The 21,109-nt window shown below is 38.0% G+C and overlaps 1 protein-coding gene across 1 annotated transcript; it reads right to left on the reverse strand.

Annotated features, from left to right (window-relative positions):
- Positions 1-451: 451 nt before the first annotated feature.
- LOC137268608 (lysosomal amino acid transporter 1 homolog) lies at positions 452-21,094 on the reverse strand. Its single transcript, XM_067803180.1, has 9 exons — positions 21,018-21,094; positions 12,178-12,385; positions 10,540-10,669; positions 8,628-8,715; positions 8,032-8,228; positions 7,673-7,759; positions 6,817-6,987; positions 2,049-6,248; positions 452-1,946 (listed from the first exon to the last, which is right to left on the reverse strand). Exons 2-8 carry the CDS (start codon positions 12,375-12,377, stop codon positions 6,144-6,146), a joined length of 978 nt encoding a protein of 325 aa, XP_067659281.1. The 5' UTR covers positions 12,378-12,385; positions 21,018-21,094; the 3' UTR covers positions 452-1,946; positions 2,049-6,143.
- Between the last annotated feature and the right edge of the window lie 15 nt (positions 21,095-21,109).

Here is a 21,109-nt window from a genome sequence, read left to right on the forward strand (position 1 = left end):
CGAGTCTGGACCAGACAATCCAGTGATCAACAACATTACCATCGATCTGGGAACCGAAGACATGGGTCAAGCAAGTCAGCGCGCATGACCACCCGATCCTGTTAGTCGCCTCTTGCGACAAGCATAGGTGCCTTTCATGGCAAGCATGGGTTGCTGAAGGCCTATTCTACCCTGGATCTTCACGGGTCCCTACACAAATAGGAAATGATGACAAGTGTTAACCAAATCAGCCTGCCTGACCACCTGTGTACCCATTAATTGTATCTCACGACAAGCATGGATTGCTGATGGCCAATTCTAACCCCGATATTAACCGGCCACCAAGCAGGGCAACGACAACCATCTTTTGGTGCGACATTGCAAGGTACCAAATTTTTTTCCATTCTCCCGGCAGACAAGACAAAATCACAGAGGTCTCAACAAGTTTGAAAAATGCAAACAAATCTCGTAATGTTTGAACAAGGTGTTTTATTTCACCTCAATATTTCATTGCACTTGACACATCATATCTACAAGGACAATATATTACTCCATGAAACTATTACATTGATGTCAGTATTCATTTATAAATACTGGTTCTCCAAAATAATAATGAATATTGATGACCATCAACCAGCTGTTTCTTCTGTTAACTCTATGTGGGCAATTCCTATTAAACAAATATACAGGTGTAGTTAGCACTTGGTGCAATTCAAAATTACTTTGTTTGACAAACAAATCACAGGTCATATTATCATAGCACAGATGAAAATAACACATTTAGAGGTCAAATCAATATGACTACACCAGTATAAACAAAAGCATTTTCTTTTCTGCTGGAATATACAATACAAACACCAATAATGGTTAGAACATCAAACATACCCAATATCCAAAATACATCTGGACCAAACACTATAGGCATCTGTCCTTGGCCCCCAAAGCACTATACTTATATATTCATTCATTCATTCATTCATGAGAATTGCTAGTCATGTAAGCCTGGGATGCATTTAAGAATGGTGCCAATCCATAATCTCTACTTCAACTGTCAAGCATGGGTTGCTGAGGTCCAACTCTCACCTGGATCTTCACATGTTTGTACACGAAGAGTTCTAACAGCATGAACTGAAGTACTTTGGGCCCGTGACCAATACCTGTTATTTTGGCAAGAATACTACATTTAAGGTATCTGGTAAAGCGCATTTGGAAACTCAAAATATGTGACAGCATGTAAATAGAATATACAGAAACAAGTCAGATCACAGACATATTGTGGAGTATTGATTATGAGAATATGCTCAATGCACAAAAGATGGAACATACTTTCAATTACATTAATTGTAATAACATTACAAAAAAGCCCTTATCCTATTACTAATCACAAAGTATTGGAATGGCCCATCCACAATAACCTTTACAACTATTGCAAGTTAGTTCCAAATTTATGAAAAGTGACATGCCATAGTTTTACACTCAGGGCTGAGAAGATGGGAAAATACTATGGTTCAGGGTCTGTACTCAAGCAGGTCTTTTGAATAAAGCTGTTACAAGCATGTCATTTTCATGGGGTGTTGCAATTTGAGGACAGAAACAAACTTGTTTGATGAAAGAGTAAATAAAAAATTTCATTCAAAAAACCGTCTCTAACAATGTTGAACCTGTTTCCAACTGAATAAACTCTGACACATTCAGTGTTTATAAGAGGATACAATGTCAGATCTTTCAGTTTGCATTAACAGTAGCGCGGCCTCACAAAATAAGGGCAAAACTGTGTCACAAAATCTGAGAAGTTATTGTATGTAGTGGGTACGGAAACGTTACAGGAGCACTGTGAATAAAAATAATCAAAATCATAATCTAAATATATAACATAAATAGCAATAATAAATGCTCTTGTATCATACACTGCTAAAGTAAGACAGTTTTTCATGGATTTTTCAAGGGGAGAGAACTCAAACAAAATGCTGGATAAATGCCAAAAATACATATTTAACGAAAACATGTCACCAAATGATTTCACAACATATAAACATTGGGTATAAATAATAATGAATCGTTTTCATTACATTTTCATTTGTTAAAAAAAACAAAAGGGGGTTAGTAAATTTCAGTCAGGGAGATTTATTTGTCTTTCAATTGGTGAATGACCATGGTGCCCTGAATCCTTAGCTCCTCCCTTCCAAAATCAAATAGTTCTCAAATCTTTAAACTGAAATGAGGATGTCATTATGTCATCAGGGGATGAAGAGTCTCATGAGGTCTCACAAAAAATGTTTTACTTTGAATAAAATATTACTCCCTGTACACATACAAATTAAAAAATGACACAGTTAACAAACATAGCAAGTTGGCAAAAATTTCACTGAAACATAAATTTACATAAACAAATCATTTCTCTTTTGGACACTGTTCCATCATAGGTCTGAACCAGTCACATACAACAGAAGCAGGCTACATGCCGAGGGCCTGGGACCCCCATGAGCTTGACTGAAGCCACAATGTCCTTGCCCGGGATGCCTATGTTCTTATCTCGACTCCCCCATGTTCTCAATCAGAAACCCCATGATGATATCTGTACACCCCTGTTCTTGCCTGGGACATGTTCATGCCAGACTCCCCACTGACCCATGAATATATATCTAAATTCCTGACAGCATATGACCACACATGACAAAAGCACATACAAAACATAGACATGCATAGACGAGCACCTGGGATATGATGAATTGTGATATTACTGCATAATGCTTACTGTTACATTTACACGGTGAAGAATACTGCAAAGTCAAGACTTGTGAAGGACAATGAACAAAAAACATTCATCACATGTTAGTAGTACATGTATCAAAAAAACATCATATAAATGTACAGATCAACATGTCAACTTCCTGAAGTATTGCATCACTACCATGATTTTAATAAATACAACATTGTGCAGACATATGTACAAATATACTGACACACAAAATATATTTTCAGCTTCTTACAGCATGCAACATTCATAAAAAATATTTTGTATCCATATGAACATGAAAATACCATTTACAAAAGCTGACTCAACCTTAAGTGACTGACAGACTTTTATGCCGCTTTTGGCAATATTCCAGCAATATCACGATGGAGACACCAGAAATGGGCTCCTTACATTATACCCATGTCAGGAATCAAACCCAGGTGTTTGGTGTGACAAGTGAACGCTTTCACCACTGGCTACCCCATCACCCCAGGATTTATGAAGGTACCTTTAAGTTCAACACAACAGTAGAATAATCAAACCCAGGTGTTCGGCATGATGAGAGAACAACTTCAGCACTAGCCACTAGGCTATCTCACCGCCTTTTTCAGTTTCAAAAACTGACCTTCTTCAAATGGAAAAGGAGGAAGTTTTCATTCAATCAAAAGGTATTCTTGAGCAGCAATACATTGATCCTGATTTGAGGAATTTAAGATCTGCTGCATTTCTGAACTGACTATTCGATACATGGAAATATATTCTGGACAAAACGATACAGCTAAAACCTTAAAGGGCCTTAATGATAAACTCTCTTTGGAGTGAGTGAGTGAGTGAGTGAGTGAGTGGATTTGGTTTTACGCCGCTTTTAGCAATATTCCAGCGATATCACGGCGGGGGACACCAGAAAATGAGCCTGACACATTGTGGGGAATCGAACCCGGGTCTTCAGCATGACGAGCGAACACTTTAAACCACTAGGCTACCCCAGCGCCCCTTGGAGTGAGTGAGTGAGTGAGTGAGTGAGTGAGCGAGTGTTGAGTTTTAAGCTGCACTCAGCAATATTCCAGCTATATGGTGGCGATCTGTAAATAATTGAGTCTGGACCAGACAATCCACTGATGAACAACATGAGCATCGATCTGCACAAATTGGAAACCGATGACATGTGTCAACCAAGCCAGCAAGGCTGACCACCCGATCCCGTTAGTCGCCTCTTACGCCTCTTACGACAAGCATGGTCAGAACTCTCTTTGGATGTGCCCCCAACCAACGAGACATTATTATGTCTGGAATGGCTTCCATGACAATCAAACACCTAGACTGGAAAAATGAATATAAAGAAAAGAACAAAAACTGCCATGTTACTTCAGAATTCAACTCAATATGACATATGATAATACAATGCTCACATCACAATGCTTTAGCCCAAGTTTCCAAATTTTGGAAAAGAAATTATCAAAAACATGACTTTCTCTTTGTCAATCAGTCAGCTTGTAGCTTTAATTTATGACTGTTGTAAAATTAGCTAATAGATTATCTTTACTTAAGTTGTAAAATTTTTGTCAGTTTATACAGACAGATCATTCTCCTGCAGAACTAACATATACATGTAAACAGTGACAATGCCTTGTGAGACAGTAAAACACCAAATGCTTTTGAAAGGAAAAAATATCCAAATCCTTGTCAAAGAAAGTCAGATCATATCAAATGAGCATGTAATGCCATTTAACAATTCGTGAGGTCTGCTGATGAAATTTAAATAATTTTTTTGAAAGTGACCACAACATCTGCAACAAATGAGCATTTTCTGAATGAAAATATTTTTCTGGTATTGTTATTTTGTCACTAACATTAGATTAAATCTGACATGAAATACATAACTATTTATTCAGTGTGAGAGGAATGTTTGGTAGCAGTGTCCATAAACCTAGTACTTAAAACAAACTGATAACATATCTGAGCTACCTTAGCTGTATGTGTTTGAGAAATTCATTGAGATTCAGACAATGAAGATAAAATCAAAGAAAAGGCTCCATAAAATATGTAAATCAGGAATTGAGAGTAAAATATATAAAATGAGATTACAGTAAGTATAAAGGATAAAACTAATGACTGACTGACTGACTGATTGAATAAATATTGTTTAACACCACACTCAGCAATTTTCCAACTATTTGGTGGTGGTCTGTAAATAATCAGGTCTGGAACAGACAATCCAGCGATCAACAGCTTGAGTAGCTATACAGAATTAATATCAGCATAATCAAGTAATCACATTTCATAATGCATGTTACGTATCAACTTGATCATTACCCTTGAATGCATTACTTTTCATCAATACTAAAAGAGGAGAGTTAAAGAACACAAGACTTTTTTTTCAATGACTTAAGTAAATCCGTTATCTGTTACAGCCTTCCAAACCTGGGGGCTCTTTAACTCATTCTGAGTAGAAAATATGATTGAACGAAACATTGTTTTTGTACAAATTACATCAAATCCTTACAGTTATGCTGGACAGGGATTGTGATGTCTTGCTTGTGAACAGATTCAGTTGATAAAAGGAAAACTTTGACAGCAAGAGAAATGAGTCAGAAAGATCGTTCTTATCATAATAAGTCACATCCTCGAAATCTCCAAGGTATACGTTCCGATAAGTCTCCACTGTACCCTGGACGCATCTACGGCTCTGCCAGATAAATTTATTACCTCCCTTGACTGTCTTTTCATCCAGTTGAGCGAACCAATCACAACTCACTTTCGTTTTTTGAATTATCTAACCGATTAGACATGGCAACACAAACCATGCAGAGGTTCTCTGGAAGAGGTAGAAGGAGTTCTTTCATATGTTGTTTTAAAGTTTCCGACCTATCAATTTGTTTGTATGATTTCCCTAAAATCTGAGACGCACTGTGGGCAAACCTTCGCAGTTGTGACCGCTACCTTTGTTGACACTGGCAAGCTCTGTTGTAACGGCGGCCTAGCTGATTGGCTACTGTGAGAAGGCGGAGCCAGCAAAGGGAGGTAATAAATTTATCTGACAGAGCCGTAGATGCGTCCAGGGTATAGTGGAGACATATCGGAGCGTATACCCTGGAGATATCGAGGATGAATAAGTCATGGACAACCAACTGTTCTGTTTTTGTGCAATGGAAACAATCATATGTTACCACAATGACCCATTGTTTGAAAATGCATTCAGCCCAAAAAATCAAATATCTAAGACTTACAAAAAACAGTGAGCAAAATCTGGGTCAACACTTTCCATGGCTGAACCAGTTACTAATACACCCAGTTACAGTCACCAGATTATCACAACTAAACTTTCGTTATTTGAGCAAACTTTGCTTCAATTAAGGTCAAGGTCATTTTCAGTCAATGTCACCTTTCCTCAAGGTCATGAGGTTACTGAATCAAGGCTGGTCATCAGTTAGAAAGAGGATGGGTCAACATTGATGACTTGATCCGCAGCAAGGGGTGCCCTGGACAAGGAATCAAAGTTCCTCTGTTCATAATAATGGAACTGTACCAATATCTGAGAACTGTTAAGGAAAACAAAAGGGTTGCGCAAAAGTCAAAATGTCAGTGAGACAGTGATGAGTTTTTATGCCACCTTTAGCACCTTTTCCAGCAATATCATGGCAGGTGACGCTAGAAATTTACTTCAAATGATATACCCACGACAGAAATTGAAACCCAGCTATTCAGACTAAACAGAAGTGTTTTACCACTAGGCTACACCAATGCCCCAAAAGTGTGAGTAAGCATGGTTAGACACAGATTAATTTTTTTGAGTGAGTGAGTATGTAAGAAAGTGAGGTTAAATGCAGTTTTAGGCAATATTACAGCAATATCAGGATGGGATACACCAGAAACATGCTCCACACATTGTACCTTCATGCAGTATCAAACTTGGGTCTACAGTGTAAGAAGCACATGCTTAATGATACCCCAATGTTCCTTCTGAGGAAACGATTAGTTATGTCCATTGATTTTTATATCATGATGAACATCTAAGTCTTTAACACTTGTGAAATTAAGTATCAAGGTTATTAGAATTTCTATCATATAACATTAAATTGATCACACAAGGTCAAGGATACTGTTACATCAAGGAAGATAACTCCCAGACTTCCAACAATCCATGGCAAGTGTCGAATCAGGAATACACCATCCAAAGAGTGCACAATGATCGCTAGACCGTAAGCTAGATTACCAAATACAGCCAGCACGAACATCACCTTTGACAAGCCTTCTGTTGACTTCAACTTGTACTGAAAAGCAAAAAGTCACTGAGTTGACTTTTAACTTCTTCAAACACCATTTTCAATATTTCTCAATGAGTCAGCTTCACTCATATGAAAACATCAGTTAAGCCACCCCAAATACATTTCATAACTTCAGGCAATGTAACATAGCAGATTTCAACATAATAATAAATACACAAATTCCATATTGATGCCTTTATGAACTAAATATATATCTTAAAACTTTAGGCTATTCCTTGACAGTAAAAGAAGAATTTCATTCACATATATAAAGCATTATGATGGCTGCACTGTTAAACCATTTATATAAATTACTGGGCAAAGATACAGCACTTGCCATGAGTGCCATTTTCCATATATCATTGCAACTGTCACTTCAATTTGATATCTTCGGAGTGTAGTGTATGTAATCAACTGCTTCATTTCTAGAATTTCAAAATTTTCGAACGTTTTTCAAGATATTGCAAACTATTCATGGCCCTGTAAAGTCAGTTTTTGTCTAAAAGAAAATAGAAAAGGCAATTATCTAGATAGACCTTATGCCAGCCTGTCATGCTTTGTACAATTTAGAAAACAGTACTATACTGAAACAACAATTTTGAACAAACAATCTGCCACGAAAGGGAAAATATTCTTGATTCTATAAAACTCCATGGCAACAAAAGATAGATTCCACAAACTTCACACTCACATTCCGTACTATCTGAGCCACTCTTGATCCAACATAAAACAGTGAAGACACCACACCAATGGCATACCCAGTCTCATCTACAGTGTTCTGTAAGAGAAAATGTTGCAATGGAAACAAAAAATAAATCAACAATATCTGCAATACACTCATCACTTTCTCCTACAAAGCATAGGGGGGTGTTTGGGCAGTTAAATGGGTCCCAAATGAATTTTGGATATTTTTTTCCCAATATTTTTCAGTCAACATAAAAATTTTACACTTCATTTTGTACCTGATTACAGCACCAACCAAGGTGGGACCATTTCTATCCTAGACTCCTAATTGGCACTTAAGTGGTAAAACAAAGACACATCACTTACATAAAACACCTTCATGCCAACATTTGTTGTGAGAAGATTTCGGCCTGATGCATGATGGGTAACCACAAAGTTTGCGATGTCATTGCCTGTGGTCATGGAGTGAGGTAGGATGTTTTTGAAGAAAGCGAAGGAGCTGAACATGAACAGCCCTGATATACACAACACCGGCTGTACAAGTCTGTCGCCATCCTGGTCACCTGTAGGTCACAGTTGGGTGTAACATCATTCAAGATACAGCAGGCATATAATAATAATGAACATGGATGCATCTGATGTACTCATACATTCATGACTCAGTCATCTCCGTACATCCAGCCAGAAATGGGTACATCATATAACCATTAAGTTTCAAGTGTCTCACAGGCAGCTCGAGTTATTCAGGGTAATAGTGTTCATTATCTAGCATGCTTTTAGGCAAGTGCGGAGTTCAGTTTATTATGATAATTATGATAATGAAGTTCATATCACATTTACAACTACCACCTACACAGGCATCAATATGTTGGCCATCATAATGTCAGCAACAGTGATTCTTTAAAGTGTTCTCTTTTGTCAGCCGAGGCCTCTTGTTGATCATGGATAAAGTCTTAACGTACCACTAAGTTTCCGCTTACGACAAAGGTAGGCGATATACTGCACCAGTAACACCACATCCGCTGCCACATAGTACACAGCAACATACACCTGAAAAGATAAGGATGTAGGAAACATCTTTATAGATCACAGCACGTTAGTGTGTATAATGTTATCAACCAGCAATCTGATGTATAATTGTATTCCTCCATCACTCATGAAACACACACAACCATTCTGTGTTACCTATTTTCTGTCAGCTTATAAAATGAAGCTTTTTATAACTTGCAGAAGTTAAATGTGGCACATACTGCCCAAGAAAAATTAACATTTGTGTAATTTTACACAAGCATACATTTTGTCTGGAGACATTTTGTGCCAGATCCTCCAAACACTCTGTTCCTGGGCTACGGAAATGTTCCCCTTCAGCCCTGATATTCTCCTTCCTAAACTACCTTTAAATCTGGCCTGCAGAACCATATGTTCAATAACAACTGACAATACTCTATCTCTTTTCCAAAAGCATGCCCTGTTCCGTATGGAGATCAGCAACATATTACTATCATTATTGCAAAGCACATAATCTCCACTCTAAAAGTGTTCTCTTGAAGACGCTGTCCAACACTACACTGCTAAGCACGTATTTGCATGTGCTGCTTTCACATAGAGTACACAAACTGGTGTTGTCAAGATAATGCTGTCAACTAACCATGTGCTGAGATGACCATTTCTGTTTAGTCATTTCTCAGACACGAGTTGGCACAATGTTGGCACAATGTGTAATGGCAGTCTGTTCATAACCAAATCAGGGAAAGGGAGCCACAAAGTAATCCAAATGCTGCCATTATGATTCGTCAACGAAAATGTATGGGAGCTGTGATTATCTTTGCGCTAAGTTCACTCTGCAAATGGGCCGAGGCCACTTAAAACCCTGCAATATACAGCATTCGAAAGGTAAGAGAAGTTCTGATTATCTTTGCGCTAAGATCACTTTGTAAATACGCCCAGGCCACTTGAAACCCTGCAATATACAGCATTCGAAAGGTAAGAGAAGTTGTGATTATCTTTGCACTAAGATCAGTTTGTAAGTGGGCCCAGGCCACGTGAAAACCAGCAATATACAGCATTCGAAAGGTAAAAGAAGTTGTGATTATCTTTGCTCTAAGATCACTTTGTAAATGGGCCCAGGTTACTTCAAACCCTGCAATATACAGCGTTCGAAAGGTAAGAGAAGTTGTGATCATCTTTGCGCTAAGATCACTTTGTAAATGGGCCCAGGTTACTTCAAACCCTGCAATATACAGCATTCGAAAGGTAAGAGAAGTTGTGATTATCTTTGCTCTAAGATCACTTTGTAAATGGGCCCAGGTTACTTCAAACCCTGCAATATACAGCATTCGAAAGGTAAGAGAAGTTGTGATTATCTTTGCGCTAAGATCTCTTTGTAAATGGGCCCAGGTTACTTCAAACCCTGCAATATACAGCATTCGAAAGGTAAGAGAAGTTGTGATTATCTTTGCGCTAAGATCACTTTGTAAATGGGCCCAGGTTACTTCAAACCCTGCAATATACAGCATTCGAAAGGTAAAAGAAGTTGCGAATATCTCTGATCTAAGATCATACTGAGGATGGGGGACCAGGGGCTCCTTTTTTAAAGCAATAAGGTGATCGTAAGTCACTACGACATACTTAGTGTAGTGATAAAGAATGGGCATTAAGGTAAACCATGGTAAAGGCTGCTTCCTGAAAGGAGACCCTGGACAATTACTAAAACTGAAACCTTTCAACAATCACAGTGCCAAAAAGGGGGGTTGCACAAATCCTCTTGATCTGTGAAGAACAACAAGATGGTATATTGAGCCAAGTTTCCAAAGTAAGGTGCTCATCAGTGTTGACGTAGAAAAGAAGATAGACTCCATGCCATAATGTAGTTACCTGAATCTCCAGCTGGTGTGTTAGAATGGAACCCACCAAGTTCGTGACATCACCTGCAAACCACTGGGCCAGCAGAAAGAAGGACACGCCAGCCATACCGTTCAGGTTCCGACAGTTCTTTACCATCTGACTGTAAGGAAATATCAAGCACATTTTAGATCAAGTACTTATCTGGTCTGCACGTGTATCTGTCTATGGAAACGCCTTCCTTTGAGATCAGTCTTTGTTCATGTTCCTGGCCAATAACAGGGTCTGTATGAGTGCTTCAAATGATTAACAGCACGGAAGCATCAAATTTGTATCGCCATGAAATGTTAACAAGAACTAATTAAAGGTAGACTATTTCATCTGTTGTTCATGACTGATGTCCTCACAACTACTTCTCAACCTCAGCATCCTCAGAGGTGAGGTGAAAGTGGGTTTAACTTCATACTTGAGAATATTTCACTCGTGTGACAACATGCATGCTTGTACTAGCCCATACTTAAGCTGGTTTTATAGTGCTAGGTCACTGCGATACCATGTTGCAGTTAAGCATGAAAACTACATTCAGATACATTATACTGACTCAGAGCTAACCAGAGCTTCTTGTCCCCATTAACACAGAGTGCCATTCAGGGACCAACAAGCACCATAGTTGAACATCTCTTGGTATGACGAGGCGGATGCTCTAACCAAGGTGTGTGGTCCTTGCAGCAACCCATGACTCCAGAGACCTCAGAGCTAAACAAGACTTGGTGTCCCCATTCCATCCACAATCCCAGCATCTTTAAATGTTTCCATGGAAAACAAAAAATATAAAAATGCCAAAAATCTGCAAAAAAACAGCAAAAGGCACAACCATAGGTTCAGTTGGTTATATCTACTAATTTTAGTCTAAAAAATATTGAACAGTTTTTGGGTTATACAGTTATGCTGTCATTAACCCATGTACTACCCAAATCCCCACTGCTACCCTTGCGATGTTCTGTCCACATTCCCAATGTTAACAGTCCCATTCTCCCTCAACACTTCCTACACAGTATTCACAAACCCAGAGTATTCACATGTCTTCCAATATTATGACAGACATTACTTACAATATTCCCCAAATCATCCACAGCAATGTGGAAAGGAGTCCGATGCTACCCATGATCCCAGCATCCTCAGAACAAAACAAGACCTGGTGTCATCATGACTACCCATGACCCCAGCATCCTCAGTGCTAAACAAGGCCTCGTGTCCTCAGGACTACCCATGACCCCAGCGTCCTCAGAACTATACAAGGCCTGGTGTCCTCACAACCACCCATGACCCCAGCATCCTCAGAGCTAAACAAGACCTGGTGTCCTCACAACCACCCATGACCCCAGCGTCCTCAGAACTATACAAGGCCTCGTGTCCTCACAACCACCCATGACCCCAGCATCCTCAAAACAAAACAAGACCTGGTGTCCTCACAACCACCCATGACCCCAGCGTCCTCAGAACTATACAAGACCTGGTGTCCTCACAACCATCCATGACCCCAGCGTCCTCAGAACTATACAAGGCCTGGTGTCCTTACAACCACCCATGACCCCTGCATCCTCAGAACTAAACAAGACCTGGTGTCCTCAAAGCTACATGACTCCTGATACTATGACAGACTTGACTTACGGTATTCCCACAATCATCCACAGCAACATCGAGAGGAGTCCAAGGATGGCCGATGCTTGGCCTCTCCAGTCATGAACACAATCTGCCATCAGAACCCACACCCACTGGACGCCATCGCTGCAGTTGGTGGAGCTGTTGCTGATGTTGCTGCTGCCTTCATAGACGGACGAGTGGATGATCCACCCGTACTGGGGTGGCATATTGCAGTCTGAAAAAATATGCGATAATTGTGTGACTACTTTTGTGTAAGATACATGTAAACAATAATACAAGAAACATTTTGTCAAATATGATGCATATCCATATCAGTGACTTTGAAAATCATGCACCAGCTTGGGGGGGATCGAGCCCACCTGTGACCGAGTGTAAAAAAGCTTGAAGGGAGTCAACTTTGTGTGCAGACTTTTTCAGTGTTGTCACAACCCCTAGTGTGCAGTACACAACCCTGTGCACTTAAAAGAACCGACAAATCCATTGGCAGATGACCATATGGTGGCCACATGAATACGTGCAAACACCTAGTTGCGGGCACAGAAATGTGCAGTAAACATGGACAAAGTCCTATGACTATTTGTCCAAGTCCATCCCGCTGCGAATGGGTGCCTCATAAGGATGGGAAAGCCACATTAACACAGTGCACCTTATAGGCTGCAAAAGTTGTATGATCTCCAGGGAGTTGAGATTGAAAATACTGTGTGCCATTGTGATGGACATCCAATGATCAAGGGAAAAGTCAAAGTGCCCTTGAGCAGTTGAACTAACTGGATATCGGCGCTATACAAATATCTAGTCACATCGTAAATATCTAGTCATATCGTGCCAAGCTGATATCACATATCATCTGATAAATGGCACACCAAAAATACAGAGAGGGGCTGGCATATACAATAGATTTCACTCGACCATCAGGTGGAGAGACATCTTACTTCTCTCCTGTCTCAGATCTTACTTTCCCAGCCATAACCTCAGAGTCATGCTTTATCTCACATAAATCATAATATTATTTCATCATGATTATCCCTGAATCCAGGATTTTACACATCTTTGTTCACCCCAGAAGTACACTAAAACCCTGTCATGTCGAACTTGACAGTAGGGGTGCAACGGTATGCCATGCCACGGTTTGATACACATCACACAACACAGCTCTCACTTTAATACAATTTGGTTCGGTTCATGAATGATAAAATTCAATGGGATGAACATTTTCATGAAGAAATCTTCTTGGAATGGGGACACAAACAAAAGTACCTTCACAAAAATCTCATTCATACAATTGAATAAACAAGAGTTGTTGACAATAGCAGCACAAAATGTCAGAAACAGTTGATACATGAACATGTTGTCTAAAAGAAAATTACATGAAATACTTATGATGATATTCCAAAAGTAAGGTGCATAAGGCGAGTAGGATGATATTTTCGGTATGAAACCCAAACATACGATATATTCAAAGCACATTTTAGAGTACCGAACAGAAAACAAAATACTGAATACATCCTGGTCTACTGCTTCAGCCCTCTCTGTCGGGACCAATGGAAACGGTCTACTTATCTGAGTGTTTGACACATCCGTTACCTTAGAAATCAGTACCATCATGACCAAAGTGCTTACAACATTTGTTTTTCAACAGTAGGCTATTCATAGGAACAACATATTTTTTTGTAATTTTGATCCTACTTACCTACGAAGCCAAATACAAAACATTAATTGTGATACTCCTCATCTGTTTTCCTCACTTTTCATTCTTTGTTCAGAGTGAGTGAGTGAGTGAGTGAGTGAGTTTGGTTTTACGCCACTTTTAGCAATATTCCAGTGATATCACGGCGGGGGACACAAGAAAATGGCTTTGTTTAGAGATTTCATGTTGGTCTGTGATCAATGGGTGACTGTAACAGGCACAGTCCGTTTGAGTCAGAAGCAGCCCAATGAATTGCAAATTTTATCATTGTACAAAATTGCCACATTAACATAAACAGTACATGTTTATCATTTACTAATACCCAACAGCCTTCTTATATTTGAACCTTTCATGGAAACCACCAAAAACACAGTTTAAGAACCTATCATCATTGAAAACACAAAACCTGTTATCTGTCGCAGTGGGGGACATATATGTAGCAATTTTGTACAAGATAAAATTTGCAATTCATTGGTCTGTTTCTGACTCAAACGGACTGTAGGGCTGCACAATATGACTGGTTTACCAGTATTTACCGGTTCTGACATGAAATAGATATGTATTGTGATAAGATGATCATAAGCCGGTATTTTGACATGCATTAGGAAAACTTCATAATGGTCGGATATCTTCTGATATTTCCATTTTTCACACTGGAAGTCTAGTTAATTACGGTTTGATTTTGTTAATTAATTCAGTTCCAACTTTTTAGCAATGTTTTCAGTCTAATTGTTTCGGACATTTACTCATCAAATGGCTGTCTAAAATCTCATAGCTATTTTTGAGAGTGGAGAAACTAGTTCAAACTTGTGATGATGTTAAACTGTTCTTTTCCTTGTTTCATCTGAACCAAATAATATTTATTTTGTCATGATTACAAGTTTTCATTTTTTGTGGTTTTGCGTCATAAATCAAGTGTTAACTTGATTATAAGCAGGTATTATTTTTGTTAAAATAAATCTTGCAATATATCACAACATGAAAATTCTCAGCAATACCCACCCCTTAGTAAGCTCCTCAAGAATCTCATATTATTTAAGATTAAGGTTTAATTGTGTGATAAATCAATTAAGCGTAAGTGTGATGACAATGTGGGTTTAGATATGATAGATAAACAAGCTATTTGATTGTTGAATCGGTTATTACTAACTTTTGATCTTTTGGTAGCACAAAAGTGCTTATGATACTTAAACAAGCTATTTGATTGTTGAATCGGTTAATACTAATTTTTGATCTTCTGGTAGCACAAAAGTGCTTATGATACTTAAACAAGCTATTTGATTGTTGAATCGGTTAATACTAATTTTTGATCTTCTGGTAGCACAAAAGTGCTTATGATAGTTAAACAAGCTATTTGATTGTTGAATCGGTTAATACTAATTTTTGATCTTCTGGTAGCACAAAAGTGATTATGATAGTTAAACAAGCTATTTGATTGTTGAATCGGTTAATACTAATTTTTGATCTTCTGGTAGCACAAAAGTGATTATGATAGATAAACAAGCTATTTGATTGTTGAATCGGTTAATACTAATTTTTGATCTTCTGGTAGCATGTTTATGTGCACACTAAAGAGCATGGGTATAATCAGTATGATGTACATTTGGCAGTGGGAATTTATGGACGTTCCCTTCTTTATCTTAAGAAACTCAAGGTGTCACTGTATGTTCTTACACCTTTATCTGAATCTGAGATAAAAATAACACAATGAGTGTATGTCAAAAGGCCATGTGGTCTGAGGATTACAACTTAAAGAGTAACCAGTGCTTAATAATTTCCCCAAGTGATGCTGTGGTGCTGATTCTCGTACAGTTACCAAGCTAAAGCAGTGTAAAACTAAGCTCACTCACTCTTAGTCTTGTTATACAACACAAATTTAAACACCAAGACTTGAAACATATATTTCTGGGAGATGACAGCGACCTATAAATAATCTCAACAAGACAATGCAATAGTTGACATGAAAAGTAATGTCCAATGCCCTATCTCTTGTATCAGGCCCATGGCTACAGTGTCATGCAGCCAACCATATCTAACCCTGTCTGACCACGTCAAAGACTGGCTGACCCACCATACTTCATAGTATGTACCATAACAGCCTAGTGGTTAGTCTGTCTCATAGTCCCTGAACCACATTATTTTAACAGCTGCCTAGCCCTCTCTGCAATGCTAAAACCTCAGATGAAGCAAGCCTAGATTTCCTCAGGTTCTGAAACTCTGATCTCCCTTTTCAATTAAAATATGTTTGTCTCTTACTATCAAAATCATATATACTAGTATTCAGAGTCTAAGCATTAGTCTAGGTGGCGGTGTTCTCCCTCAAATACTTACAGAGCACAGGAAACATAAAAAGTACAACTGCTTACAATAACACCAAGTTTCTCTAAAAGTGCTTGTAACTAAAATATATTATATATAAAAAACTGAACAACCATGTACAACAGTAAGAATGCATTTCTATTGTGAATTTTCAGAACTGCCCACTGTCCACAAATAAAACAAAAAACAAATCTCTACATCTGACACACATGACAAGTCAGCCATGGTATTTCAAGCACATGCTCAGCCAAGCAGACCCTCATAAGCTCAAAATGTTACTGCATTCTTTGCTGCGTGAAAGGGTGGGCTTATATACTGAGGGTGGCTTAATCAAACTTACTGAATTTCACTTGTTGCTGAATGGCTTAAATGCCTGGAGATATCAGAGTTGTATTTTGAGCTATAGCAAGCACTGATTTACTGCCATATAAGGGTTTTATTCCCAACTAGCTACACTTCTAGAGTAGCTGACCTTTATTGTTTATTTAATGTGTCTTCATCATAGGGGAGTAGCATACAGTTAGTATTAGAGGATATATACACATAAAGTACAACCAACAGTAAGTTGTAATGAAAACCATAAGCTTGGTATTGTTAATGGGCGTAAGTCTTATACCTGCAGCACTTATTCTAATGTGAAGCAAAAAATTCAAGAACATGATACTGACACTTATTGTTAAGATATTTTATATCTTGTCTTAAACATGATCATATAATGGTTTCATATCATACCAAAACAGAAACTCCTTCTCTTCTCAGTAAACCATGGATAGAAATGCAATATTTTCTTCAAAACCTGCCAGGAATAAGTTACATGTGCACTGGTGAAAATAATAGTGTTCATGGTTTGACATACAATAATCTTCCCTTAAATTATGTTATACAAAATGAGATTTCCAGCCTTGTTTCTCGAAACAAACTGACGTCTGAGTTTTGACTTAAGTTAGAGTTTTTACTCAAATTTGAGAAAACGCACTTCCCAGAATGAAATAAAATCAATATTACACTCAAACATAGAAGACACTTTGATTTTGGTGAGTAGAACAATTAAGCTGTTTGAGTATTTTTATCTTAAAAATGGAGCTGAGTTAAAAACTCAGCTGTTTCAAATTGTCAAACTCAGTTTGAAATTTGAACAAAAAATAAGTCTGTTTCCAGAAATTGGGGCCCCTATTACCTGTCAAGGTACACCAGTCTCAAGTTAGGTGCAAACTGTCTGAATTGTTTTTCTGGGCCTAGATTTTCGAAGCTCTCTTAGCACTAAGATAGTCGTAAATGACATACATTACTATTAACTTATGACTATCTTAGCGCTAAGAGAGCTGCGAAAATCTAGGCTCTGGAGTCTGGGGAAAGCTGTTTCAGACACATGTAGAAAACTATCTGAGGTTGAACTCTGAAGTTGACTGAATCACCATCTTTATTCAAACACATTAAAGCAAGACAGTACGCCTTCAGTCCTCTCAGAGACTTGTCAGAGGGGTAACAAATTATGTGGTTCAGACTACCAGTTGTAAGATTTCCATTCCTGTGGACAATGCAGTAGATGAGTGGATTCGATTGCCAACTTTGTGTGCTGGTTATATCAATCAGCTTATTTTTGCAGAATCAAAATGTCTTCATTATGGACAATAATGTAGACTGATTTGACTTGTGGTCAATGCTGCGGAAAGAGATGACTATCAGAGGATTGAAGCAAGAGAAACTATATAGAATAACAACTGATATACACTAGATATTTTCTTTACACAAAACTGACATATATTTCTGATGATTGCTTCTTAAAAGAATCACGAAGCTGTGTGTAGAACAATGCTCGTGCTGTTGATCATCTGGTCCAGACTTGATCACTTTCAGACTTTTGCCATATAGTGTAAAATAGGCTCTTATAAAATGTCAGAAACAAGCTATCAGCTCTATGCATATTTTCCACTAATCTACCCATGATTCCATTTAAACAATATCCTCAAATATATCTTGGACGAATTTTGGTGCAGTGATAGGATGAAATTGTTTTAATAACAAATAATATACTCCAATATCAAGTTATTTTAGGTGTAGCTTTCTCAAAATATTTTAAAAATTTAACAACACTTTGGCACAATTGATTCTTACTGCCAGATGATATTTATGCATGGAATAGTTTAATCAGTAACCACTGAGGCCTCACCGTCTAATGCTACCGCAAATACATGCAAAAGTATCATAATTACAACCCCAAAACATAAAATATCAGGCAGTTACCAAGTTCAAGGAATATATCCATTAATATCCACACAAACAAACAAAATCCCCATACTTAAGCTGTTCAAAGAATTTCTTAATTGTTACATTTGTATATGTCTTTGTTACATTTTAATACTAAAAAATTTCTAAATATCTTAGGATATTTTAACCTGTGTCTCAACTGATCACATTAGTATGTATCAGGTGTTTTACATTGTCCCATTGTCAACATAGCACACTCAGCACGCGTGACTTTCTTCAGAAAACCCATCTCGTTTGACAACAATGTTCAATAGAGTCATCGGTAATTGGCTAATTCTTTGAACATGTGATCATCAGAGTAGTGCTTTATTTGCATGCCATGATTTAGTTTATATACTGAAATGACATAAATGAAATATTTTCTCAGTGCCCTCAAATTATGCAAATAATACTCACCATGATTCATCCAATGGAAAGTGGGATAAATCTGACCAATTCAAATGATTCAAAACCTAGTGTTGCACACCATGGAACTATTTATTGGTGGCACTCTCAATCTCACAGCTTAATGTCAGCCTATTCTGGACGACAAGAGCTTTTGTGTTAGTTTATTATAGGACCAGGACAAATGAAGCACATATTCTTGCAGCCACAATAGTATTCCTGAAATCTGCACTTACAAGTTTAAATGATGTTTACTGTTTGTATAAGAATAAACTGGATGACATAATAGTTACAACACTTTAAGCATAACTGGATCATTGAAAGGTTTTTGCATCGTTATTTTCACAAAGACACATGAAATATCTGCTGAGTGTTCTTTGGCACCCTTTGACAAAATAACACATCTTATCATCATAATACATGGCATTTTTACACAGGGACCAGGGTCCATCTGATTTAGTAAAAGAACACACAAATATTTGAGAAATCCACAGTGATTGATCATTCAACTCTTTATTATTATTCCTTTTTTAAATCTCAACTAATCTCTAGCTGTTCAGTCATGTGCATCCTACATACCATGGTATATATTCATCACTAGAAATCTAATATATATTCACACATGTAATTGAATTTGCAAGAGGAACATTAAGGTAAACATAATCTCATCAAGTATGAGACTTAATCATGTTAATATGGATTTCACTGGTACTAAAAAGTGGTACCCAAAAACCTCTCAACCCCTCTTCCCCTCTCTCCAAATCCCAGTTTGTTCATCCTCTGACGCTGTCAACTGGTGAGACAACTGAGAGTTGGAGTGTTACTAGTATTTCCCATTAAAGAAGGAAAGAGTCCACCGTTATTTTTTGCGTTTTATGCAAAAGAGCCAACAGAGAAGTTTCCAACTCTGATTTGGCACTTGTAAAGCTTTCAAATTCAGTTACTTAATCTACCTTCACAACTCTGAAACTGAAAACATAGCAAATTTAACCCTAAACCCTAGAATGAGTGAGTTTAGTTTTACACCGCACTCAGCAATATTTCTGTTATATGGCGGCAGTCTGTAAATAATCGAGCCTAGACAAGACAATCCAGTGACCGACAACATGAACAATTGGGAACCGATGACATGTGTCAACCAAGTCAGCGAGCCTGACCACCCGATCCCGTTAGTCACCTCTTACGACAAGCATAGTGGCCTTTTATGGCAAGCTTGGGTTGCTGAAGGCGTTTTCTACCGTGGGACCTTCAAGGGTCCCTTAACCCTAGAAATAATCCTAAAAATTAGCATACATTTCAAGCTGGGGTTACAGGCAGAACCATTTTTCAATTCATCTCCTAAACACCATTGTATCTAAGCCTTAGTCCGTAAATCTATCCGTAAGAATGCATTATACTGAACTCCTGTCTGACAAAATATATTTTTGGGAGCTCTGAATATATTTAAGAGAATCATTTGAGGGGTTTGGAGACCTAGCAGTATACAGTACGAAGATAATCAAATCTATCGACAATCATAAGTCCTGGTATGGAAGTTACAATCACTGTTATCAATGTATGGGACAGGACAGGGCCCCATTCCTCAAGGTCATCCCAGCACTATGACAGTTGTAAGTCTATGTTTAACTAAAGTATGGGGCCCTGATAATTAGAATTACTAAATCTACAATTTCAAGAAGTATTTTGGAAAAAAGGTTACACACAATATACCCAGTTTACAGCAAATTACAGGGAATTTGTCTGCGTTTGTTACACCATTACAACCAACGGTTCATCCTGAAATAAAAACCTCGTTTGCTCATTTGATGCTATCATCTCAAACCTTATCATGGAATACATCTTTTATCGAAAACGAATGAGGTCACAGGCAAGACGGTTCCGCTTAACTTATTCTTGACAACATACAGTCCGCTCGTTCCCATAATTAGGACGATAATCTGATCTCGTGAAGAATGTAACAGAGAGCCGTAATGCCTTTAGTGCGTTGGATATTTAATCCTGCCATTATGCGGAAACACTCGAAAAGTGCTGGTGATCACGAGTTCATTCATGTAAATCACAGAAACAAATGTCAACACTTCTAACACAAGGTAAATTTACTTTCGATCGATTGATTCTACGCTTAAAATGACCTAATTACGTTATACCAGTTATCGAATATGGTGACCATTCGTGAGAAAAAATATACCTGATGGGGGAGTGAGATAAGCAAACAAAATATGTGTTGTCTAGAAGTCAACTTTCAACCACCGCCATGACGTGAACTTTGACCTCCTTGCT

This window comes from Haliotis asinina, chromosome 16 (genome assembly GCF_037392515.1).
Source record: "Haliotis asinina isolate JCU_RB_2024 chromosome 16, JCU_Hal_asi_v2, whole genome shotgun sequence".
NCBI classification, from domain to species: Eukaryota; Metazoa; Mollusca; class Gastropoda; order Lepetellida; family Haliotidae; genus Haliotis; species Haliotis asinina.

Excerpts from the sequence above, each read along its gene's own strand:
- LOC137268608 (XM_067803180.1), bottom strand. The coding sequence starts at position 12,377 with ATGCCACCCCAGTACGGGTGGATCATCCACTCGTCCGTCTATGAAGGC. Across the intron at positions 10,670-12,177 it reads TGGATGATTGTGGGAATACC|TCAGATGGTAAAGAACTGTC; the intron begins GTAAGTCAAGTC and ends ATTTCCTTACAG. Across the intron at positions 6,988-7,672 it reads TGGCTCAGATAGTACGGAAT|TACAAGTTGAAGTCAACAGA; the intron begins GTGAGTGTGAAG and ends TTTGCTTTTCAG.